At 41.9% G+C, this 26,574-nt stretch overlaps 1 protein-coding gene across 4 annotated transcripts in view; it reads left to right on the top strand.

Annotated features, from left to right (window-relative positions):
* Positions 1 to 26,574, top strand: part of PDE10A (phosphodiesterase 10A) — a 347,928-nt gene that overhangs the window by 169,467 nt on the left and 151,887 nt on the right. Inside the window, exon 1 of one of the 4 annotated variants that reach the window (XM_032102456.1) lies at positions 5,949 to 7,222. The exons of 1 other annotated variant lie outside the window; for it this stretch is intronic. In XM_032102456.1, the coding sequence (XP_031958347.1) occupies positions 6,358 to 7,222 (865 nt within the window). In that variant the 5' untranslated portion in view covers positions 5,949 to 6,357. Of the gene's footprint in view, positions 1 to 5,948; positions 7,223 to 26,574 lie in introns of those variants that run through there. 2 more of the 4 variants (XM_032102457.1, XM_032102455.1) reach the window with 2 other exon arrangements.

A 26,574-nucleotide genomic window follows, 5' to 3' on the forward strand; every position in this document is an offset into this window, starting at 1 on the left:
GTAAAATTTGGGAAAGTGAAGAAAGGGGTTGCAAGAGAGAGTTATAGGGGAAAGCTGACATCTCTGTTGTGACAATAGCAGTGTATACTCTGTGCTATGTGCTAGCAAGATGCACACACAACTCATGGTGAATGAGTACAAAATAAATCACTATTAACCTTTCCTTTTGGACTTTTGTTAAATCTGTTCTTTAGTTCATGTAAAGAATATAATTTTTATGCTCTGGTTGTGTACAGAATAGAAATAACTTGTCTGTAGAAGATAGCAAATTATAACAAAATCCTATCATAAATTAACTCTAGATTACATTATGAAAACAAAAAGGTAGAACTACAAAAATGCTGATAATGGTTTTTTTTTTCTTGCAATGAAAATGGCTCTTCCAGCAGTACTAGGTAACAACACTGCTATTGCCTACCATGCCAACCATTACATCCTTTGCTGTTTGTGTTTCATTACTGCTTAAAGGCCCTGGTCCCAGGCCACGATCCTGCTGGACAGGATTCAAAAGACCTTTTTTGTATCAAAGAGCTTGCAATGTTTATGGTGCTTTTGGTTTGTAATAAAGCACCTCAGTAAAGAGAGCTACTACTGGAGTTTTAACTTATTTAAAAGACAGTTTTTCTGGTGGGGTGTCCCCTACTTTAATAACAGTAACTTAAACCCAAGCAGCCATTTTGCTCTCTGAAAACCCTCTAAATAAAACCAATAAATATTTGTTCTTTGTCCTGCATAGGAAAGCACAAAATGCTAGATGGCTTCATAAGGTCTTGTTTGGCTTCTTTCATAGTATTTTATAGGGAAAAAGTATGAGTACAATTATTGTAAATGTTTCTCTTTGTACATTGATACCAGCTCTTTTTTATTTCAAATTTTATCTTATTCTTTTTTTTATTACAATGTAATTGTAATAAAAATTGCAATATGTCTACCTGAAAATTTTGTGATTAAAAATGTCCTTTGCCCATGAAGTATCTTCTTTCCATAAGAATTGCAGTTTTTCCCTGGAAAATAATGCTGAAAACTTCTCATAGTTTTGAGCATTTCTAAAAGGAAGTAAAAAAATTGGCAGGAAAATACAAGGTCTTCACAGCTTTATTAAAGTACCCACTATCATACATCACACAGCATAGCACTTGTAGAGAAAGTTTTATCATGTATAGTTCCAGCCACAGAGCCTTTCAGCTGTGTTGAAAGCTGAGCAGAAAGTGAAATGACATAGCAGAGCTGAACGAAATACTGAAAGTAAACAAGATATTTATCTACTTTTTTTTAATAATTATTTTTCTGGAAGTCAGTTATCTCTGAAACGAATCTGGACTTCTTAAAAATGTGGTTTTTTTATTTTCTGAAAGAATTGCCATTCAGTTTGTATCTCACAGTATTTCTTCTTCACCTGGAGTAGGTAATTCCCCAAAATATTTTCAAGATGGCTGCTAGCCCATGTTTGCATGTTACCAACACCTGCAGTTAATATTCATGTGGAGAAGGGGTGGCTTGGATGAGTGTTTGTGGGAATCAAAGAAAATGGCTGATAAATACCCCTTAAACAAACTTACTCCTTGCATAAGCATGGTGTTTCAGAATAGTCCTTTGTAAGAAAAAACTCTTATGAAGTAAGAGATTCTATAAATTACTCTAAAGATTTATAGAATAAGACTTTAGGAAACATTGTCTTTTCTGGAGGTTTCTAATTCGTGATACCAACTCAGGAGCTGGATGGTAATTACTGTATTCTGTAAGATTTTTTAGCAGAAAATCCCTGAAAAAACACCCCAATTATTGCTATCAACTTGCTTAGGACTTTTCTACAGATATTTTTACTTATACTTATTCAGCCTCAGAGTTTGGGTTTTAGCTGCATTTAGCCTTTTGTTGCCCCTGCCCCACTTTTCCAGCAGATTGCCTTCTCTCCATCTCATTGTGGCTGCTTCTGTCTCACCCACATTCAGGTGGTTGGTTCTGTCAGCTCCTTTACTGCTGTCATCCTACATTTTTATAAACTCCCTTTCCCTATGGCCTGTCCTATGTATTCTTTTTTTTTTTCAAGGAATTGATCATACATCGAAGAATGGACTCAGAATATAAAGATAAGAGGATTTACCAGGCAAAAGAGTGAGACCAGATAAAAGATGAGTCACTGTCATCCTTAAAATGGAGCCGACAGAATTGGGAAAGAACAGGTTTTTGGTTTTAAGCTGTATTTAATACCAAAAAAACCTTTGTTATAACTTGATTTTACTTTTTCCCCACAATGTTTTCCTTTAAGTATTTTGATTAATATTGCCAAATTATTGCCAAACAGGCTTATTTTCTGCATTCAAACCAGGCCTGTGCTTGTAAGTACAATGCACCTGCTAGCTTCAGTGTACTCTGCCTCCTGAATTCTTGTGAAATCACATTTACCCATGTAAATACTACTAAAATCCTTTGGTCGTGGTTGCAGTGACACAGGGCATTTGTACCAGAACCCTTGCACCAGGCACAAGGGAAAGCATCAGAGTATTTTAACTTGCATTTTGTTGTGTTTCAGAGTTTTTAAAATCCATTTTCCCTCAGGGGGAGGGGGTGTGGGGGGGGATGATGCAGCAAATCTCACTGTTTCATATCGGAGTGGGTGAGATTTTCTGGTAAATGACGTGGGTATATGGTTAGTACCACAGTGGGATCAGTGATATCATTGCTCTATGGCAATGGAAATTTTGATGCTGACTGAGCAATGAAAACCCAGATTGACATTGATGAGCAAATGTGATTCACCACTAATTTATCCCCAGGTATTGAGATGGCCATGAAGCATATTTAACTTGTCTGCAAATCTATATAATTTACAAATATGTATGTAGAGAGCTTGAAAATTAATTTTCACTAACTTTTGTCTTCTAACTTTTCTCTGTGATTGCTTTTGCTTGCCCAGCCAAGAAGCAGGTGACCAATAAGGTATGAATTGCCAATGGCTAATGAATAATAATCAAATGAATAGTTTGTAAATAGCCCTTAACCTGAAAGCTGCTTTTCTGGTATATCTGATGATTTCTTACAAATCAAAATGTATTTTTCCTGTTTGATGAATATACAGGTACATATTTATACATGCACAACTGACATGCCTTGTAGAAGTACACAGATTTCCAGTCTGAGGCAGCGATATTTGAACAACTGCAGTTTGGATGAGCAGCAGTTGAGGAATTTAGCATAGACTAGCATAGTTAAACAAGATTTCTACAATTATAAATTGATGATGTAAAGTTTCAGTAATTTACTCTTGATATTGACAGAACAATTTGGGACTAATCTGTCTAAAGGACCAGCTTTAATTTTTTCAGGTGACTGGCTCTTGGTTTTTGTCAATCATTTCAGTCTGATTAGATCTTTAAATTTAAACATTTTTGTACAAGAGTTTTTCTAATAAGAAATTGTTAATTGCTAAACAAACAGGCTGCAATAACAAAATACAATTCACTGAAATTGTTTCCATTAGTTAAGCTTTCTCTCAGAGAATTTAAATATTTGCTGAATCTCTAGTCATTGTGCAGCAGTTTTCAGGAAAAATGTAATGGTTGGACTGAAGGAAAAAAAAGCGTCTCGCACAAATAGGCATGCGAAATAGAAGTTATTAAACTATTTTGGTAAAGTCCAATGTACTAAGAGAAAGTGGATCACAAAAGCAGATTCAGTTTTCTGCATTTTAGTTCAGGATTTTTAGGCAACAGGTTTTAAGAACCATGCAGATGGAAACAGTTTAGTAAAACCTAAGTCTTCTTTTGTTTTGTGGGGTTTTTGTTTGTTTAATTAGAGTATCTAATCTGTTTTTGCATTCTAAACTTTTTGAAACTCGGTGGATTGTTTCTTCCTGTTACTGAACATTCAGCTGGCTGGAAATGCACTTTAATTTGAAAGCGTTGCTATTTTCAGAAGAATATCTTTTTCAGCGTTACAGATTGATACATAAAGACTCCAGCTTTAACAGGAGTTGGTGTGTATTCTAGCATTAAAAGAAGTCCTTAAATGATAAATATAAAATACTTGAACGACTTAAAACCCAAAAGCGTAGGTTTACACTGTTTTCAAAGCAGGAGTCGAAATTCGAAAGAGCGAGCCTAATTTTGAGCGGAAATAGGAAGACTGCCGTAGTTCGATGAGGATTCCCGCCGACACCTGGACCCGGTAATGCAGCACCTGGAGTGGTAGCGGACGGCGTAGAAGTCTGATCTCCGGGAAGGTAGAGGAGCGAAACAGAATCTCCCGCTTTTCTGGTGCCCTGCTGGCAGCGGCAACACAAACATATTTTCCGCCAGTGTCCGCAACGTTTGCGGCGGTGCCCGCTCCATCCCCTCCGCGGGGCAGCGCCCGCCCGGGCTGCGCGGGGACCCCGCCGCACCTCAACAAAATCTGCTGCCAGCGGCACGGCGGCGGCCCCGCCTGGGTGGGCAGCAGCGCGGCGGCCGCTTCTCCGCCCGCTGGCGGGTGGGAGCGCCAGGGGGATGCGCCGTCTACCCGGGGAGAGCGGTTCCCTCCGCCCCGTCCAGGCAGCTGCGGGGCAGGAGCCCCGGGCGCGCTGTTCTGCCACGGCGGAGTGGCACTGCGGCGGGTACGAGTCCCTCGCAGCCGGACCCCGGAGATGCCCCCCGCGCTGGCGGTCGGCGCCGGGGGTGCCCCGAGGGAGCTCCTGCCTGGCGCTCGGACAGCCCGCGCTGAGCCCCACGCTCCCTCCGACGGCGGGGGCAGCCCCGCTGCCCGACAGCTGCCGCCGGGCGAGGGGAGGCGGCGGCCGGGCACCGCGGCCCCCGCCCAGGTGAGCGCCGCCGCTTCGGGGCGAGGGCAGGGGCGGCAAGGGCTGCAGCGGCTGTCCGGGTGATGAACGGTGATGGCCGGTTCCCGGCGCTGACAGGGCTGGGGGCGCTGCTGTCCCGGGAGGGGACCTCGGGGGCGGACTGCCCGCAGCCCTGGGGCTCCGTCGTGCCGACGGGCGGTGCGGGGCATCGGCTCTACGACGGCCGCGGTCCCGCTCGGCCCGGCCCGAAGCGAGCGCCCCGACAGGGCTGAGGGGAGCCCTGTAGCCGATTGGTGATGCCGGCCACCCTTTCCTGCTGCTGGAGATGAACTCCGGTGGGCTCGGACCTCTCCTCCCGTCTTTCGGCGGCTGGCGCCCAGGGCAGGGAGAGTTTAGGGCGAAAACGAAATAAGCGCGGCGGGGGCTTTCAGCGCCGTCATCGGCCCCGCTCCGATCCGAGCCTGCCTTTGGGCTTCCCTTGGCCGGGGGTTCGGCCGGCGGCTGCCCCGCTGAGGGCCGCCGTAGCGCGTACCGCCGGGACGGGCGGGCTGCGGCCGGCATGGCGGGGTGAGGCGGCGGGGAGGGACCCCAAATGCCCAGGCACTCCAACGCGGAGTCGAGGTGGCGGCTGGCCAGCGCGACAGGTTCCACTGGCGAGCGACGGTGCCTGTGCTTGCGGAGCAAGGCCGGTGTCAGCCCCGGGGCCACACTGCACCTGAGACCAGGGTCTAAGGCAGCTCCCCGCGGAGCCGGAGGGCTGGGGTTGAGGGGTGAGTGGCTGTCAGTGTGCCAAGTGGTGGGAAAGGCGGGGGGGACCTGAAGGAGACACGTGTGATGCTGAGCGTCGGGGAGGGTCTGTGCATCTTCGCGTAGAAACGGTGCTGGATGCCCTACAGAAACTGAGGGGCAGCTCTGGCGTCTCCATCCCAGGCACTGGAGGTCGTCTGCCTTTTAATCTCAGCGGCTGGAAATATATGTTTAAAATAATGACACCGCATAGGGAGGATCTTTTCCTCGTGTTTCTCCCCGCTTTCCCTTTAGGTAACCGCTGTGCCGTAGCTCTCATGTGCGCGCCTAGCATGAGAGGAAGGGAGGGAGGAAGGGAGGGAGGGAGCCTGGGAAGCGCTGGCTCCGCCAGTGGGCGTTTTCTGGTGGCCGGGGCTGGTGCTGGAAGCGGCACTGCAGTGACTGTATCTGCCTCTTTGCAGGCGAGCGCGCTCATAAGGGGCAATATTTGCCTTGCTCGAAGAAAATACAGATTGTTGCCGTTTTCTTGCTTTGAATGCGAGGTGGGAGCATGGGGGAAAGCGGACTTTAAAAGGGGATTGAAACCGCTTGGCGGTCAGTAGCGCCCTGTCCCCTCCGGCCTAAAGGGGGAACGGAAATGTGAGGATTTTATGAGGGCGGGGAGCCGGGGTACGGAGGAAATACTGCCCGGGAGTTGCCGGAGGGAACGCAGGACCGATCCGCGGTTGCCCCTTGTTTGGCTCCGTCCTTTTGCGGCTTCCCCTTTCGCTTTACTCCGGTATCTCTGCTAGACGTCCTGCCTTAAACTACCGCGAAAGGGAGGGAAGAGCGGAAGCATGTCCAACCCGGAGAAGCGGATCTTATCCCGCCCCTCGGCCCCCCTGGCTGCAGCACCCGGGGAAAAGCCCGGCTCCGGCAGCAGCCCGCTCCACTCCCATGGCCAGAGCGGTGGAGGTGGAGGCAGCGGCGGGTCTCCTCCTCCTCCCCCCGCTCCTGGAGGCGACTCGGCTCCCTGCAGCTCCCTCTCTCTCCTCCTAACAACCACCACCAGCAGCAGGAGCCGCTCTGCAGGCACAGCCTCCTCCGCCGTCTCCGCCAGCATCGTCTCTAGAGCGGCAGCGGCTCCTTTCTTCGTTCCAATCCCCTCCTTCTCCTCCGCTTCTCCATCTTCTTTTTATTTCTTGCCGCCGCCTCCTCGTTTCCCCTCCTCGTTTTCCTTTAACCTCACAAGTCTCCAAGGGAGGGAAGGAGGAGGAGAGGCAGCGAGAGCGGGAGGAGGAGGTGGAGGAGGAGGAGGAGGAAGAAGAGATGTTGGCAGAGCAGCAGCAGCAGCAGCTCACTTGATCGCCCATCCAGGCGGCAGTGGCAGGAGGAGACTCTTCTGTTCTTCCTCCATCCAGGGCTTGCTGCTCCGTTCCGCAGCCGGCGGCCCCCGGCAGCACCACTCCCGGCTCCTCCTCTCCCCAGCCGCCTCTCGCCCGTGGTCCTGCAATTCCCTCGGTGCTGCAGCAGCAGCAGCCCGCGGCGACGGGATCCGAGGAGGCGACGGCCCCGGCGGGAGCAGGACTCCTAGGCGGCAGCAGCGGCAGAGAGGCGCCTTCTTCTCCTTCTCGTCTCCCCTGCTCCTAGGGCCAGACATGGAAGATGGATCTAATTCTGCAAGCTGCTTTAGGAGGTTTACGGACTGTTTCTTGAATACAAGTAGGTACCGGAGCGCTGTGCCCGGCGACGGGTCGCGGGTGTCTCGGGGGAAGGCGAAGGGCTGTGTCCGAGGCTGGGTGCATGCCTTGTGGAAAGGGCATTTCTTTGTGAGTGGGGAGGAGGCGAGGACACAAAGGGGCCGTATACGTGGGGCGTGCGTGGACGCATGGAGGAGCGGCCGGGTGTGTATTGAGGATGCACGGACAAAGGGGATGCTCGATGTAATTGAGTGCTCTTTGTGGGAGCTGGCTGTTAACGCCTCGAGGATTTCGGCATCATTCCGGGATCAGATAGCTCTACGTATATGAATGTCAGTCTTTAGCTTGGTACATGCTTAATTTGCTCAGGAATGACACGTAGGGGAATGGAGACTGTCCCCCCCCTACTTACTTGAACAAGCAGTAAGGAAGCATTATGGTATCGGCAATTGACAGAAAAGCGGCGGCGGAGGATCGAAAAGGGTGAAATGGATCGCTTCTTTCTGCATCCCCCGTCAGATCTGCCACGCGCGTTCACATTCCATATTTCTGATTCGGCTTTGGTACCGGGTGCCGCCTTCCCCTGGCCGTGGCTCGTTGTAAGGCGGGCCAGGAGTCCGAGAGGAAACATGTGCTCCTTGCTACGGGGGGCTGGCGCTGGAAGGGGCATAGTGACCGGCTGGGGGGGGGGCTGAATAAAGGGGGAATTGAGGCGCTCCACAAAGGGCGCCCCGTAGCCAGCCGTTCCCAAACCCTGGCCGGCTCCCACCGAACCCGAACGCGGGGGAAGGGCGCGGGGCCGCGGTCGCCCCGTGCCGGCAGGCAGGAGTGGGGCCGGAGCAGCCGCTCGGCCTCCTCTCGGTGCGGGGCTCGGCGAGTGCCCTTCCCGTGCTGGCCGGGGGAGCCCGGCGGGAGCGGCCCGAGCCCTGAGGCGGGGTGTGGGAGCGAGGAGGAGGCTTCGTGTGGCACAAACTCCCCGTTCGCAGGGACGTGCGGCCCGGCTGCCCCTCGGGTGTCTCGCCCTCCCGCCTCCGAGGCGCTTCCCCGGCACGCCGCCCTCCGCCGGGTGGGCGCCGCGGGGCTGGGGTGGCCTCGGAGCGGCCGGGGCTTCGAGCCAAAACCTCCCGGGGTCTGGCTGCCCGTGTACCCCACCAGCCCTCAGTTGTAGCGGCCCGCCGGAAAATGTGCTGGGGTTCGGTGTGGTCATGGGACTAAAGAATTTACAAGCGGAGCATGTATCAGGGCTGAAATAATTTTTTTTTTACCAAGGAACTTTTTTTTTTCTTGTCTAGTATTTTGATGCTTAGGGTGACTTCAGTCAGCTGTGGTTATATTTTCCTTTTGAGACAGCTTCTTAGTTTGTGGACCTATGCCTAAAGGTATCCCTAGACTTGAATTGTAATCTGTTAGTATACTTTGATAAAGGTGGCTTTTTGGATACAGGTAAACCATGTAGAGTTCACTGGGGGGAGGTGAGAAGAACTACAGAGATGTTCACTGAAACCTTGTTATCTGTTTTATTGCTTAGAGCTGTCTTGAGCACAAGAACCCGCAAGTGTGGTAGTACTTGTGTTCCAGGGCAGAGGTGAATAAAGATGATTATGTATTTGCTGCACTGTCTTTTTGAAACTTTATTCAATAGTTAATTATGTTACAGAGCTACATACTTGTTTAGTCTTGAGACCTGAAGGGCAGCCTAAGCTCTTCCAGTTTTAATTTGCTTTGTGTTTGGGAGAGGTAGAATGCTGCCATGAGTGTGGTATGATGCTGATGTTTTAAAATAAGTGGTCCTGAGACCAACGGACTGAGGCAGGGAATGTGTATCATGTAGGGCAATTCACTCCTTGCTAGACCAGGAAAAAGATGATGTGGAAAACATCAGCTTTGTTCAAAACACAGTTTTAAAAGCAGTAGTGAATTCAACTTAAGCTATTTTATGAACTCTTGAACACAAGAAATTTGGTCGTCTTTCACTGAATGTGACCTCTGACTGAAGATTTTCCGGCAGGCAGGAAAGGAGTAGAACTATTCTTTCCCCTGTGAGTTTACTGACGTCTAAGAAGACATGCAGCTTCTCTCTGTGGAAACACTTTTCCATACTCTGCAGCCTGCGCTCATGAAACTTTCAAGAACTCAAAAGTCTGATATTCTCTGCTCCTCTTTTGAGTGTGATTGAAACTGACCGATGGGCTCAAAAGGTATTAGTGAGGCCAGGCAGATGGATGGACAGACATCCACATGCGGTACGTATGTACGTATGTGTACACTTCCCTCCCTCCCCGAGTGATTGCATAAATCTGATTTCCTTAGGAAACCAGGCTGAAAAATGGAGTGGAGGGAAGTCAAACAAGATACTATTCAATTCCAGTGCAGCTACTGCAGAGAGCACTTGTCCAGCTGTTTGGAGTACTGTGCACAGTCCTGGTTACAGTGCAGCTGGAAGGCTATCATTGTTTTGAAGAGGATGAGATCGTGTAAAATAATGAAGATAATGTGCTGTGTCTCATAGCTTTTGTCTCCTGAATTTTATTTTATGTTCTAAATCATACCTATGTACATATATATGCTCTTTGACTTTAAAGACAAAAAAAGAAGCCTAAATATTTTTGCAGAGAACCTGAGGAGTTCTGTAGGGAAGAGAATTGAGATGAATCCTTCTGGAAAGAAGATTTAAAAGTGATATAACAGAATCCTCAAGAGTGGAAAACAGTGAAATTGCTAGAGATGTGTTCTTCTTTCATCTCTGAGCTCTTTCAACTTGCATGCTCTCCAGTCAGGATTTTGTTAGAAAGATTATTTTTATTATTGTTATTATTAAAATTTTAGGTTCCGCAATACTCAGTTTGTGCCATATCTGGCTATTTATCTTATTAAAATTCATAATGAAGCATTGGACTGCAGAAGCTTATGTGAGCTTCATGTGGTGTATGTTGTTTTTCTTAACTGTTTAAAGTCTTGGTGCATAACACGGTGTTTTAAGAAACTTCTAGTATTGAACATCCTGGATCAATACTCCAGTGGAGTTCTGTCATATTTTGAATTCTGCAAGTTGCCAGGTATTCCAGTATTTCAGGTCTCTGGGAAATGTCTTACTTTTAGGAGAGCATCCTATCTTCCTTCCACATTCAAGGTCTTCTCTCATGGTGCTGGTGTAGCATATGTCATTTGTGTCCCATGAGTCTACTGGTAGGTATAAGTTCTTTACAGTATGTGGGCTTTCTGCTTGTCAGAGGATTAACAGCATATTGTTAGTATATACAGTTATCTTTTTTCTGGCTTTTTTAGTCCATACCTTCACATGTCACAGAGACTTTCTGATTAAGCAGCACTCTAAGAAAGAATAAACACAGTAAGATCTGTAAGATAAGTTCAGGAAAAAAATAGCAATTAAAATTCAAATAATGTCAAAGGTATTCCTGTTACTTGATCTAGTGGGAAAGTTAATCTTGTCTTGAATCTTGTTTTTCCCTGGTCTGTGTATTCATTTTTTTGCAGTCAGGGTGTTAAATGCTGATCTTCAGCAATCATCCCTTGTGTGAAGGTGGGCAGAATTTTTACAATTAAATCATGCTTAAAATTTAGATGAGGTAAAAAATGGAATTGTCTCTGGTTTGCACCCCATGGATTCTGACTCCAGGTTAATTGAAAGCAAAATTATCACTAAAGTAGGATATAGTTATGATAAGTGAAGTCATTCAACATCTCCCATCAGGACTGGTGTTTCACATTTTGCATTAATGTATAGGAACACCATGTATCCCGTTCTGCAGCACTGCCATTCTATTTAGTGGGATAGCAGAACAATACATAGGGCAGACAGCAAGGAATGGCAGGGAAAGGTAATGAACACCATGCAAGCACAAGCAGTTAACAGTGGAGAAAGGCTTGCTTGGTCAGGTCAGGTCAGGTATTTTTACGAATGGTTGTCTGTAAAACATGCAGTTCCCGTTTGGAATATCTAATGTCCTGTTCCTTTGACTCCACAGCTCTGCTGCCTGTGTTTGCCTGATGGCTTGGGAGTACCTAGCACTCATAAGCCTTGAGAGAGGAGGTAACGCCTTCCCTGTTAACTCAGTAACCTTGCTCCTCCTGTGAGATGGACTGTGGAAGGTGTGATTATGCACAGTGGGATAGTTTAGATGAGTTGGGAGATGATTTCTTTTTGCCACTTGTGTGAGGAGGATGGCAGTTTATTTAATATTCTAACACAAGGCTGGCAACTTCATTCACCCCATTTGTGTCCTTCTCCCTTTTGCTCATGTTTAAGCCACCGTCATCAGCTGGACATGGTGAAAACCTGATGCGTAAAGATGAGTTTTTATTCAGCAAGTACATGGCTTAGTGACTTGATTTTGAAACAGTCGTATGAATGCTTATTTCCACTAATGATCTAGGCCATATACCTGGCTGACTTGCTCTTATATCATCTGTCGTAAAGATCAGTACAGCAGTAACTTTTGTTTAGTTTAAGATTCTGTGCTGTATTCTAATACAAATATATTAACACCAATGTTCTCTCAATATTAGGAAATCATGGACTTAGTTCTAGACTCAGAAAGTTAAGAACAAGAGTCTGTAAGTGAGTGGATTTATGACTTGGAAAGGGCTTATGCAGCCTGTTGATTGATATTAACCTTACCTGTATTTAAAATTGTATTTCAGATTGAGTTTAGTATCAGGTTATTTAATGCTACTTTAAAAAATATTTGGATTTCAAGTCATTCTGTTTAATAATTTAGAATTATTTTTTTTGCCTGTTTTATAATATCATAATTTTTGACTGCTGGGACTATCATTGTATCCTAAAGGAAAGCTAAAATCATAAGTAAAAAATATTTAAAGAGAAAAAAGGCTGTTTGAGGTTTTTAAAATTGTTTTTATACTCCCTCTGCTGGCTGTTTCAAATACAAGTACCTGTACTCGAACACTGTTACTAAATCTGATTTTCTTTTTGCTGTTTTATCAAGTAAGTAGTAAAGTGTGTTGATTTCAATTTTTTTTTTAATAATTAAAAAAAAGTATAATTGTTAAATGAAGAAACACTATTTGCAGGAATGGGAAGTCTGGCACTTTTTTTTATGGAACAGTGTTTCCATTTTTGTTATACCTTGTATTGATTTTAACTCTTGTCCTAAAAACAATTTAATCTTTGTGTGTGTTGGTCACATCTTCACTAGTAAATTTCACAGAAATAACCATTCATATATTGTTCCAAAAGATTTGGTTAGCTATTTCATTTGTTGTAACAAATTGACTGTCCAGCTTTGAAGAACAGCTGTGATAAAACTAAGTAGTTATGATATGTTCTGTTAAATTAAAAAAAGGTAAAATCCAGTAATGAGTTTGACTTACTTCTACATAATTAGCTACAATGCCACACTCAAAGTGTTCTGCAGATGTAATGAATAATTTCTTAAGGTACTGGTTTTGTTATAGTAGTGTACAATAGCGTTTATCCAAAATATTTATAGCACCCAAAAATTGTAATTTATAGGAGCTTCAGAGGTTATATACAAGGGTTGCTTTATATATTATAGAAATGAAGGCAATGCATTCCCCATGAGTGCCAATTATGGCTAAAACAGTTCAGTATTTCTTGTTGGTATTTCTGCTAAAGATCCGGCCTGCTCTGTAGTTTGTCCTCGCTTGTGCTGGTGCTTGGCTTCCCACGGCCAGAGTTTGAAGAGTGCCTCCTACTGTTTAGCAGCTCTGAGAGTGCTGCTGCCTTTGCCATCTGAAGGCTCTCGCAGCTCAGCCTCGCTTGGCTTGGGGATGTGACAAGTTGATGCAGTTGAACCTGACAACTGTGTTGAATCAAGTCTCAGCTTTGAGCTCTGCTATTAAATGATGCAAGGTTTTTTTCTTTCTAATTTGTTTCAAGGTGAGGACACAAGATTTTCATCCTGGCAGGTGGGCTTCCCTTGCCATCCTTGTCCCCTTTTAAAAGCTTGTGAGAAAGTGTCATATTTCTGTGGTTTCTTCATCACTTCTTGTCAAGCTGTCATAATCAGTGTGGGAGGAACCAGCCTGGCTGGTGTTTATTGAAGACTTTGGCTCCTGCTATGCCAGACAATGTAATGTTGTGTTGCACACTCAAATGAGGCAGTTCAAAAGGCAGGTAACAGACTCACCACCATGACTTTGTTAACAAATGAACATTCCAGAATGCTCATGATGTGTTTGCTTTTGCAGGAGAAGGACAATCTGGTTAACAAGTTCTAAATTTTTACCATAAAGTTGTGCATTAATCTTTACTTTTTTGCACTCTATGAATACTTTATTTCAACACTGAAGTATGCTAATTATGTCTTAAAAAAAAAAAAAAAAAACTTGGAAAGAATATGAATTAGTTAAAAAAATGTATCACTTACGAAGAACACTTTTATTTGCAAATTCTTTTAATGAATCTTTTCTCAGTGATTTATTGCTGCAGGAAGCTTTCTTAAGTCCATCTCCTAAGCACCTTGTCACAGGTGGCATTAAGAACAAAAACCAGTTTTTACAAATTTCATGTTCTTTTGGAAAACACATTGATAACAAGTTTCAGAGATTTTTAATAATAAAATCTCACATCATTAAGAGATGCCAAATCTTATGGCTCAAAAGGACTAGAGTAGGGTCCATGTTTCAGTGTATCAGTTATCACAATGTATCACTTGAAGACTTCCTGAAGTAGTTCTGGCTCAAGAATACTAAAAGAGAAGGCTTGTGACTATTATTCACTGCCTTCAGAGAACACATAGTAATGTTATTGATATCTAATTAAAATATTAATAAAAAACCTCAATGTAGAAGCAGCAGTAGTAATTCTTTGGTGCTGGGACCCAAAGAAGAGATTGTCAGAGTCTGAGACCAGTTACTCCACCTTCTATCTGAAAACTGTTAATGTTTTCATTAGTACTTATTGATCTAATTTCTTGTTTCTTCATTATCAACCAACTCCCATGCAACAGAGCTGTACTTCTCTTAACAAAGTTTATTCAGCTGGTAATAATTTCAGCATTCTTCCTTCCTCTATCCTTTCACTTGCATCAAAAAGAAATCCCCTAATGTCAAGCCACAAATACTTCCTAAAGGAAACTTTTGCATATGAAGTTCTAATAACTTTGTACAGAAATATCACATCTCTAATCCTTCTGACCCATTCATACCCAAAGTAGCAGGTATTTGTAGCTGCTGACAAGCACTGCTATACTTGCCTTAGTAATACTGTTTGCTTTGCTTCACCCTGTGGGGAAGCTTCCAAATTGGCAGGAAAGAAGCCACTTTCTTTGTCATGTATATTTTAGTAGCATTTCTGCAACACTGTGGTTCAGAGAATAAGATGTTTATCCTGAATTATGGTGGCTAAATATGCATCCTTTTTATTCTTTTATAGTTTTCCTAACTGCCTAGTTTTTATATCTCCATTGTATTTCTTCCATAGTGTCTTATTTTATTTGCTTCCAAACTGGATAAAGCTACTTCTCTTTCTTCTAAAGGTCTTTGACTTAGTCTTAAAAAAAAAAAAAGTGTCTCAATATTTCACTAATGATTTTTTTTTTTTTCCTACACATAGCAGTTACGTTTATGGTAACTCATTATTTTACTTACACTGGGTTTTTTTGTGTTTATATTTTGGTTTTCTTTCATGCATATACAGATACCTTGGCAGCTTCTCTAGAGTGAATTATTTTTTGGAACATAGCTCTGTCGGATGTCCTTTCTTTGCATGCCTGTCTTTCAGTTGTATCTGTAATTTCAGCTGTATATTACTTCCCCCTTGTCCACCCATAAGCTTATTTTAGCTGATGTTTCCTTCTTGATTGCTGAATTGTGTTGATTTTGTTTCTTCCTGCAGTGGTCTGGTGTCTTATACTGTCCTTTTTACAGTGTTTTTGTTTTCCCCAACTACTTTTGTTGCGTGAAGGCACTATGGTACTATTATTCTTCTTCTGGTATGGTTCACTTAAACAGTATTGTCTGGATTTTTTTGGTAAGAAGAAATTTTGCTTGGTAGTTTGAAAATGCTCACGATGTGTTCAGTATTTGCAGTGACTCATTGTATTTCCTAATCCGCCACTGTCTGCCCAGCCCTAAGTGTGATGTCAGTAGAAATTTTTTCTTGCTTTTTTTCGAGCACACGTAGGACTGATGAAAGTTACTGTTTGATGTAACAGGAAACTGAACTCATCTGTTCTCAAAACAGGCACTGCCTTAGCTAATATGCTCAGGTTTCATCATGCCAGGCTTCCGTGTCTCATTCTTGAGAGCAAATCGCTTTTTTGTGGATGTGTCTCAATGTTTCTGTTTCTTCAGACTTCAGATTTCACCAATAGACTCCTGAGACAACTGCTCTTGGAATCTGCTTTTTCATGGATCTTGAGTGTTAAATGTAGTTCTGTGGCCTCATTATTATGAATGCAAGAAAGTGTTGGGATTAGAGGTGCTGTTTTGAGAAGTGCTTTGAAAATATCAGAGAGTATGGGTGACCTGCAGTCTCCAACGTTTATAGAACAGTGCATTCCCTGTACAACTTCTGGCTTAGCTCTTGTGAAGGTGGAGAGAACAGCATCATTTGGCATGCTGCAGGAACTTTCATAGACTCTTTGTGGGTAGGAATGTCCTTGTAGATTGAGTGTTTCTTTCAGACCTTTTTTTGACTTTTGTTGGAGCTATACGCAATGCTTACGCTTTTTGAACTAAGCACAGAGGATGTAGGCTTGAGCTTTAGTCCTGTCTATTCTGCTTAATTTTTAGCATGCTCCTTGGTCCAGTTTAGGCTGAGGCCTAATTGCATGCGTGTTTGGAGTAAGCAAAGGCAGACTGTTCCCAAAAAGCACTGGGAATTATGCTTGCCTCTTTGGACCTTGTGAAACGAGAAGAGTTTAGCTTTGCAGACGCAAGCTGTGTCATGCCCCTGTACTTTGTAGCTAAGGATCAGGCTCTGGGCTGTTTTAGTTACTTGTTTAGGAACACAGCTCTGTGGACCAGCAGAGGAACCAAACAGTCTAAACTGTGGCAGTAGGCAGACCTTGTTTCTACAGACCAGGTTCTCCTAGGGAATGAGCTACAGGTTCTACAAAGTCCTGAATGAAAGATGCATCCAGTGAATAAGGGACCATATTGGAGGACATGGGTTGCTGCCTGAGTCAGCACAATTATTTATATTTTCTGTCTTTGTTTCCTGGACTTGCTGCTTTGAAAGGATTTTTGGAAGTTGTGACTAAAATGTGTATGTGAATGTTCATAGGAGAACAAGAAGACACAAAGTTGATCAGTTGACAAGGATGAATGAAGTGTGTGTGGTGATATCACATATCTTAAGTTAATGAAAGATGATGGAGACTTGTCCATCTAAGACAGCAGTATTGAAGGGACAAAAATCAGAAATAGAACAGGGAGAAGACTGGAATGGTAAGAGGAGTTTAACATATTTATTGCTTAAAGGAATGCAATTACAGCAGAAGAAAATGTTCATCCTTATAGGGAAAGCTATTTATAAACTTTAAGAGGTTTCTTTTGGGGTAGATGAAAGGCTTGATATGTAAATATCTCCCAGGAAATTATCAAATTTCAAGGGAATCTCTTCAATGAAGCATAAGATTTGACTGAAGTAAAAGATTACTGTTTTTTAAGTGTGAGTGTTACTTTTCTTTTTAATGTCACAAATGCTTTCTTTCTGCTTAACTATTAACTTTTTCCTCCTTAGTAACAACACAAGTGTGCCTGGTGAATATTACATACTTTATGAATGTACTAACAGATAATATTTTAATTTATTTCTTTATTTTTGCAGCTTAATATTATCTTCATGAATAAACCAGCTGCTATTTGACAATCTTTTGTTTATGCCAGCTGAGAATGTCCTTTACCATTGTTTTTTAAGGTCGCTCTGAAAGTTTTGCTGTTTTACCCCATGTGGTTTTAATTTTCTCTTTTTTTTTTTTTTGAATGATTTAATTGTAGTTTAATAACTTATCCAGCTTGTTCCTGCTTTTTTTTCCCTAACAGTTTATTAAAGTGTAATTCTGGCTACATGTAGAGCACATGCCCTTCTCTGTCTCTTAACATGAATGGCCTTGGGTGGCTCTGGCTGTGGATATGTTGTGAGTATAGCTAACATCACTGTGGTTGGCTGCTTTGATGATGGTGACCTTATACTTGTCCATGACAAGCCTTGGTTCTTGTTTACCAGATGATGTTGCAGGTGTTACCTTCTGATTTGACTGCAAAGCTAATTTTTTGTTTGCTTTTGTTCATTCAGCTGTCTGTACTTCTTTAAAAAATATGTTGAACTACTCTCTTAGCACTTTGCAACATCTTGTCTTAACAACTTGTGTTTGAATCAAAGCAACTAGCCGTTCTGCTGTGCCAAGAAACACTTTTTCCCAAGCACTTCTAAAAAGGAGGTTTATGTTTCTCTTGTTTCACAATTCTTTTGCTGTTTATGGAGCTGAAGGGAGGAATGGTAAGAAAGTTGAAATTTGCTAGATATATCAAAATTGAAAAGAGAACATGAGAACAATTACACAGTTATATTGAGCAATATTGGAATTTTTGAATTATTTTGCCAGAACATAAATTGTTAAAGCTTAAGCTTTGTTTAAATATAGTTCTGTTCTGAACTTCGCTTTGGAAATTAAACTGAGTTGACAAACTGATTTTAAGTCCTCTACAAAGACTTTAGTATTGGCTTAAACTCTTATGATTTTTGTACGTTTTAGATGTCAGAGATGAGCTCTGGCAAGTCTACTAGTGGCAACTGAGATACTTAACCTGTGCTTCTTTGCTTGAAGTCACAACCAGCTCAGCAGAGGTAGCAGAAAAAAGGCTCAAGCACATTATTTGGCTTCCTAACCTGTGATACACGCAGAGGTGAAGGTCAGCTGACTTACTGAGCTGTAGGCTGCTGTGATGGCTGAAGAACTGCAAAGGTGTCCTTGGGTCCTACTCACATGATGGTAATCTCTAGAAGCAGAGTGCAAAAGGCTGTTAGGAACAATGAGGACATAAAGTGTTACGCCGTCTTCCTTCATTCCCCTTTCTGTCTGTTAATTCTGGAACATGTCTGATCCCAAAGCAGGCTGTTTCAGGGGTCTGAGATCTGTTAGGTGCTTGTTGACTGTCTCTGGTGTAGAGTAAGTTTTCTATTAGTTAACTTCCTGAATAAGTTCAGGAAGTTGAATTTCTGGAGTCAAAGGGTCACTCACTGGTGCTGATGGGAAGCCTGGTGACACGTCAGCCTGTTGCTGGGAGCTGATGACAGGATAACCCCTTTCATCAGCAGCTCATCTTAGATCAGCTTGACTGTGCTTGTACACTTACGCCATAGTTTCGTGGTCACTTGAAGTTCACATAAACTAACCCTCCTGTTTAAATAAATGGCCTAATTCTTCCTCCTTAAGGCTGTTCTTTCTACACATGAGTCCTCCTCCCCTTGTGCAGACATGTTTATGTGTTGGGAGTGTATATTTAAAATATGTTATTTAACATGGAAGATGGGGATATAGCATGATCTATTTAATGTAAATTCTGCCATCTTGGAAGTCAGCTTTATGAAAGTTTCTGCTTATAAGCTCAGGGTTTTTTTTGGTCTGGTGTTTGGTTTTTTTTTCCTCACAGGACTTTCGCTTATCTTGCCCAGTACTTTACCCAGCCCAGAATGTGCATGATGTTGATAGGAAGTGTTACTTGGTATCTTCTTTTTTTTTTTGTAGCAACCCCCAAATCCTTCTAATTCTACTGCGAAGACCTTTTACAGAGATGGAGTTGCTAGTTTTGTTTCGGGCTTTTCTACTGATCATGGTTGCAAGAAAGTTTTGTGGGCATGAAATAAGTTTTTTTATAGAATCATAGAATATACTGAGTTGGAAAGGACCTGCAAGACCACTGAGTCCAGCTACTGGCCCTGCGCAGAACAACCCAAAGAATCACATAATGAGCTTGAGAGCACTGTCTGTGTGCCTGAGGGCATTGTCCAAACACTTCTTGAGCTGTCAGGCTGGTGCTATGACCACTGCCCTGGGGAGCCTGTTCCAGTGCCCAACCACCCTCTGGGGGAAGAACCTTTTCCTAATATCCAGCCTAACCCTCCCCTGACACAATCTCAGACCATTCCCTCGGGTCCTGTCACTGGTCACCACAGAGAAGAGATCAGTGCCTGCCCCTCCTCTTCCTCTAATGAGGAAGTTGTAACTTCAGTGAGGTCTCCTCTCAGTCTCCTGTTCTTGAGGCTGAACAGACCAAGTGGCCTCAGCTGTTCATCATATGGCTTCCCCTCAAGGCCCTTCATCATCTTGGTTACCCTCCTTTGGATGCTCTGTAATAGCTTTATATCCTTTTTGGTGCTATGGGACAGTAATAGTCTCTTGTCACTTGCATATTACTGAAGAATGCAAAAGGAAAGGGATTAGGCAGAAGTACAATATCCACTAGTTTCCTTGGTCAGTCAATGGTTGGATATAACCTGAAATAATTATATCCACCACCCCTACCCAGCCCCTGCTCCAAGCACTGAGTGAACACAAACCAGTTCTCAAAACAAGCCTGGAAGTTTTCAAAACCAGGAAGTTGTCAAATGAACAACGCTGTCCTCTTTCCAAGCAGCTGAGGAAACCTTACCAAAGTAGATGAGTGGCTACAAAGCAGAAAAATGGCAGAGCCACAGTGAGACTTTACCACTTGGCTTCTAATCTGGGGATCCCTCTGTCAGACAACATTGTTGCAATGATCCAAGCAGACTGTTCTATAGCTTCCTGTGACTTAATTTGTGTTTGTGTCTGTCTTTTTCTGTAAACACCTCCCAGATGCTGGGAATCTGGGAGTTTTGGATGAAAAACATAATAGTGCATCATTCTCTTCAAGGACAACAGTGAAACTACTTTAAAGGTTCTTGCATTAAAAGCATGAAGTGTGAGGTAATTATTAGTTTTGATTAGATCTATTTCTGCTGCTACCACTTTTCTAAGTTACATTTTAATTGAGGACAGAATTAATGCTTTAGCAGATAGCATTACATTTAGTGAGAAATGGAAAGAACAATAAAGATGACAAGTTTACCTCACTGCCATCAAAAAGACTGGGGGAGAAAAAAAAAGGAAGGAAAGACAAAACATGTTAAAGAGAAGACAAATTAGAAGATATTATTCAGATGCTTCTCGTGTATTTGCAGTTCACAGTTTTCTGGGCACTTACCGTTTTTTGCCTCATTTATTGATCTTGAGCATTAGAATTTGAGGCAGTTTTGCATCACCTTTTGCGCTGAATTTGCTCTGAGTTTCAGAACATACTTTCTTCCTCCTATTTATTTACTGGTATGGTCTGGCCGCAACTAACTGTGCTAAATGCTGTTGCTTAAAAAGTGAAAGATTAAGCCTACTGAGGGAGAACTTCAGTTGGCAATGTAATGTTTTTTGTAGATGTTTTCATAACTCAAACCTGCATCTTTGCATCAGTAGGGAAATCTTTCTGAAGCTATATCAGAGCTCTTGAACTTCAAGATAATTATTGGGTTTTGGGAGGAGTGTCAATAAAGAGTGTAAATAAGAAAAAATAGATAAGTAACTTTAAAATTGTACAGTGGCAATATTATATAAAGTAATATCTCTTCAGTCTAGATGATGGTTACTGATACTTTCCTATGGTGCTATTAAGTGTGCTCCTTGTCATTTACATGCAGAAGCACGGATAGCAGTCACTTCCTGTCCTGTACTGCTGGAGGTTAAATGTTTACTTTACTTGCTGGTGTCTTTTATATTGTTTGGCTGCCAAAATCTGCCTGTGAAGGTTTAGTCCTTCAGTTTTATCAACTGATCACCTGATATGCAGTTCAATGAAACTTTTGAATTAAGACTTGGGATTTATTTAGTTAGTTTTAGCAGTTTATTTCAATCTCAGACTTATTTGGTAATAATCTTGTTCTGAAAAAAGTCTATGTATTTTTGAATTATTTTGGTAAAATGCTGCAATGCAAATATTGTTATCTTACTGACATAATACTTTCTTTTTTTAGAGCAGTATATGACTTGGGTACCACCCAAAATGCTGCTCTCCTATTTTATGTCTTCATAATTTAGAAACTTTGCATGCTTGATTTTTCTGCTGAAACACCATGAACCTGCTCAGCTCTGCACCTGTTCAATTCAAATTTAGTAAGACAAAGACCAATAACCCCTAAACCCCAATCAGTTCAGTAGTCATTAGACCTGAAGTCTGGATATTCCTGATGCTTTTTCTTTTCTCCTTTCTCCACCAATTTCTGGCTGCCTGGAATATCTGCTGTCTCATAAGATGGGCAGAGCTTCTGTGGACACTTGTTCATGTCTCTGTGGCCTTCCCAGCTGCTGATTTTCATGAGCTAATCTGACACATGTATGGTATGGTCAAATTTGATTACAGTTAATCACAAGGTCAAAATCTATTTTAGGGGCAAATTTTGTAGCTGACAAGCCAGTATGGCAATTGCATGTGTTGTAACTTTTGACTTTTTAAAGATCTGTTGGTTTTTTGCTGTTGTTGCATCTTCCCTTGGTAGAATTGATGTTCTATTAATGATGCCTCTAATTTCTTTGGATTCCTAAAATTTTTAGTGCTTTATGGACAAGGCAGAGATATGTAGCTTCTGCGGGAGAGGTCAGTGATGTTTTCAGTAGCTTTTTCCTTCTCAAGTGTCATTTACCAAGGGACTCTGCAATCGAGTCATCGTGATGGGAAGTGCATCTCAACTGATGTAATGCATTTGTGTTTCCTGGAAACAGAACAAAAATCTCAGCTCTGCTTCGTTTAATGCAAGATTTGTCATTGATTTCTGTTACCATGTGTCGTGGTTTTAAGCCCAGCTGGAGATGAAACACCACTATTTATTTATCATATTTACTCCTATAATTTGATCTTTCTGTTGTAATGGATAGTTCATGCTTTATTAATCCGATTTCCTGACATTGGCCCCTCAAGGAAGTATTGAAAGTTTTTATTCACAATGAGTATTTAAACAAAATATTTTGAAATATGGCGTAACGAAATCGTATTTCAACAAAGCTTTTTCTGCAGACTGTGCTAAAACAGGGGATCAACATAATTGATATGGCAAGAGGGGCTAGATGCATAAAGCTGGATGGACTTGATAGATAAATTTTTCAAATAGACTAAATATTTATCTAATGCGTGTTACTCCTGTCAAGATCTATCTAGTGTGTATTACTCCTGTCAGGAATATATTTTCTGATGAAGATGCATTCTTTCTTCTCAGTCTGTCTTGAAAACTAGAATGCATTAAGTTGAAACAGTATCACTGTTCCTGCCAGCTGAAACTGTGTATGTTTAAGCAAAATCACTTTCTGATTTGTTATTTTATCTATTTTGCCTAAAACCTAATTTAATCTGAAGTGGAAATACATTTTCTCACTTGAGAGTATTCAGTGTCTACTATCGAATATCATATTTTGACCCGTGGAACACAGTGACATGACTTGCTAATTTTTTGACACGGCTTCCTCTGCTTGACTTCAGAAAAAGTTACGGCAGTATGTGGAAGCTCCATGATGTATAAGTGGTAGGTTTGAATGCTTGGGGTGCCCAAATGTTTTTTTTCTGGTCACGGTTAGAAAACAGCACACATTTAAGATATTTACCTTAGTGGTAACTTGTAGAGTGAATAACTATATGTATCAACTTTGTAGCCAGAAAAATCTTCAAAAATGCTCCAAAGGAAAAAGCATTCCCTTATTGATTCTTGTACAGCCTTGGTTTTGGTGGAGATTAGAGGAGAGGTTTGATGTTTAGTAATTTTAGCTGATTTTTGCTGTATTTAAGGCAATGGTGGTATAGGAGCTGGGAAAGCATACAGCCAATAAAAAAAAAAAAAAAAAAAAAAATATAAAGCAAAAAAGTCCCTCCTGTGTACAGACACTTTGACGACCAAGATGTTTTTGGACTTCAGCCAGACCTGTGTGATATTGTTGTGAAAAGTTCTGTGGAACTTTTTAGGCACTCTGTCAATTGCTTATGCATGCACATGTGGAAGCAAAAATGACTACTTGCAAAGGTTCCCTTCTGTCTTGGTCCTAATGGTACTCTGATGGCTCTGTATTACTAAAAATAATAGTAATTATGTTATGGAATTGTGTTAGGGGTAATTCCCAATTCTAGCCCATGGTCTCAAGGAAGCTTGAAAGCCATGGGCTGAGCCTCATGTCTGCTTTGACAGGAAGGGAACGGCAGCTAGACAGACAGTTGTTCTTTCTGTATACTGTAGCACAGAAAACTCAATGGTTGTTTTTTTTATTTGCTTAACTCTGCATAAATCTTGCTGAAGAAAACTTCTGCAAATGGTTTAAAAACAGTAGGATAAAATTATTTTGTAAAGTAAAGCAAAGTATGTTTTTGTAACAGCTGGGAGATACTTATTCTGTTTATGGTCGCTTTGTGACTGTTCCTTTCTCCAGGCCAAAGATGAATTTGCAGCTCAAATCCCAGTAAAACTCTCTAAACAAGAGCTGGATCCACAGTTGAAACCTGTACGTAGATTTTTTTTTTCCCCCTCAAATAGACCTTTATTATTTTAAGTGGAATGACGTGTCTCTAAACTCATTTGTGAATTAAATAAAGATTGGGTTAGCTACAGATTTCAGGAAAATTAACTTGGAAGGACGCTCTCAAATGGTCTGAACTAATGAGTAAGGTATGTTAAACTGGTGGAAGTTTTCCTTTTGCAGATGTTGGTGCACTCAGTTCCTACTGAAGAGAAATCTCATCTGAAACAATTATCATCCTCTTATTTTGTTCCTTTGGTCATTTACTTCATATTGAACCACTCAGTTATTCACATGGCCTTTCTGTAAAATCATACATTGGCAGAAGCTCAAGGGCATGACCTGCATTTTGTGTTTATAAAAAAATGGAAAACTAGGGAAAGGAGGGAATTGCAAGCCGTGATGTATTTTTCTAATGAAACTTCTATACAGCTTTGCTGCTGATTTCTCCTTATATGTATGTCCTACATAAAATGAAAAGCAGCTTTCCTCCACTAACTCCCCTGTAATGAAAAAATAGGGTCTTTTTCTCTGCAGGTCTGAAGATGGGAGTGGGGATGGCAGCTTGTGTTTTGCTTATGAAAGGATTGTGATATTTTTGTGGAGCTTTTTAAGAAAACAGAACATTAAATAGCTATTCTACTAAGGGACACCAGCTGTGAAATACACTAGAGGTGTATTTCTGAATCGTAACTTGCATTTTGGACTTGAAACAGACTTTTCATTCCCACCGTGTTTGTGGCAAGTATTAAAAGTGAATTGGTAAGGATAATGCTGATCCTGTAGCAGCTGGAATTTTAGAGCAAAGAGATGGTTCTCCTGATCGGATGCTGCAGACAGGCAACTCCCTGCTTTGTCCTCCAGCCAGTTGTGCAATGTTCAGGGCTGAAAATCTGTCAACATAATTTTTTTTTTTGGGGCAGTTGTGAAAGCAGACCATCAAAGCTCCTTAACAAACACACTTAAAAGCTGCTGGGATAGTGATTTGGACAAGAATAATTAATTCAATTAACTTAATTCCAGGTTTTGAAGAGCACAGTGGAACTGCCTGAACAAGGATATTTGACATCCAATTATGTTTTAGTTTATTATATTTAACCAATTTTTTCTCTATTGGAAGTGGAAAGCAAGAAGTTTCTGTGTTTCAGGAGATTAATATCTGGTTTACAGCATACTTAAAGTTCCTTTACCCTTTTAACTGAGCTCACAGCAATACTTCATACACAGGCACTTGCTACCTTTGGCTTGAAATCAGCTTAATTTTCCAGACATTTTTTTTAATGTTTTAGAGACATCCCTTTCTTTGGCTTAACAGATGGGCTTGTGACATATTTGAAAAGCAGCAGGCTTTATGAAAATAAATGGTAGTTGCTGTTTCTGAGGCTGTGGTGAGGAAACCGTGCTGTTGGTAATGGTGGAGAGACTGGAGTCCGAACTATAAATGTAAACTAGCTTGCCATTCTACAGCTTTTCTTTCGGTATTCACATAATTGCATGTAGACAGTAGTTGTTTTTCAGTGCTATGGCATTTTGAAGTGGACTACTGTGCTGGAGGGATGAAATAACCCTTCATTTGACTGATTTAATGGACTAAAGGAGGAAGGGAAATAATGCTTTTAGATGCTGTTGTTAAATGGCAAGCTGCTAGAATTGTTGCAGTTTCACTTAAGTCACCTGCTTCCCTCCCTTGATGATTTTAAGTTGTGCATGGTTTAGATTTAGATTTATGGTGAATATATTTTTCTTGACAAAGGTACAATACATTAGTGAAATTCCCATGTAATATACATGTAGAAGGTGGGAAGCCAGGGAAGGAAATAGAGTACTACCAAGTGCTCGTAGCAGTGTTTTTAACAACGTAAACTCATCTGTTCATATCTTCCTAAAATACAGAGGTGCCATTCCTGGTGCCTCCCCTGTTGGGGCTACCTGCTGAAAGGGTGAGAGTGCTTTCAGTGGTCTTTCCTCCTTCCAAAATTTGTCATTGTTAATTGATTCCTGCCACAGCCTTTCAGTAGATACAGTATCGTCAGGAAGAGGGTTTTTTTTGGGTTATTTATTATCCCATAACAGCTTCATTTCAGAAGATACTTTCCTCAGAAAGACCAAACACCTGCCCCCATGCTGACAGCTTTACCAAGGGAGAGCATCTGTCAAACGAGTGAGACTGGTAGTTTTATAGATACCCATAATCTTTTTGAGAAGTATTAGGGGTGGATATCTAGCAGTTACATTTCTGTGACTGCTTTAAGTAGCCATTTTTTAGCTGTTTGTTGCCTTGACTAATGCTGGCAGCATAAAGAGCATCTTGATTCGATTGTGAAACATACTTTGAAAGATTAACGTGCGTAGGATGTCTTCATAGGAGGAAAACGGAAGAGAACAAGAAAGCATATAAAAAAACCTTGAGATAGAATTTTGTAGTTTCCTTGCCAATCAGAAAATAAACATAGCTGAGAAGACAATTGGGACACCAAGAAATGGAAGGGGCAATAAGGAATTTTCTGGCAGAAGATTTAAAAAATACCAACAAAACTTAAATAGATTATGACATATTGGTTCATATTTTTCCATTCAGAAAATACAGACCCACCTACTCAAGTTTCTGAAAGAAATATGCTAGCTTCTGAGGAGCTCAAATACCAGCTTTTGGTCATATTTCTTATGATACATTCTTTATATCTTAATAGGGCATAGGGACTGTGGTGATTTGTTACCATTTAAATAAGGCACGTTCTTTATTGCAAATAGCAGCTAGTTTTCTGGTAGATGCATTTTATGGTGCACTTGGGTTTTAATGCTTCCTCAATAATTTCCTTTGTTTGCAGCTTAAAAAAGCAAAGACTGGCTTGCCACTAAGTTT

The sequence above is a fragment of the Corvus moneduloides genome, chromosome 3 (genome assembly GCF_009650955.1).
Source record: "Corvus moneduloides isolate bCorMon1 chromosome 3, bCorMon1.pri, whole genome shotgun sequence".
Taxonomy (NCBI): Eukaryota; Metazoa; Chordata; class Aves; order Passeriformes; family Corvidae; genus Corvus; species Corvus moneduloides.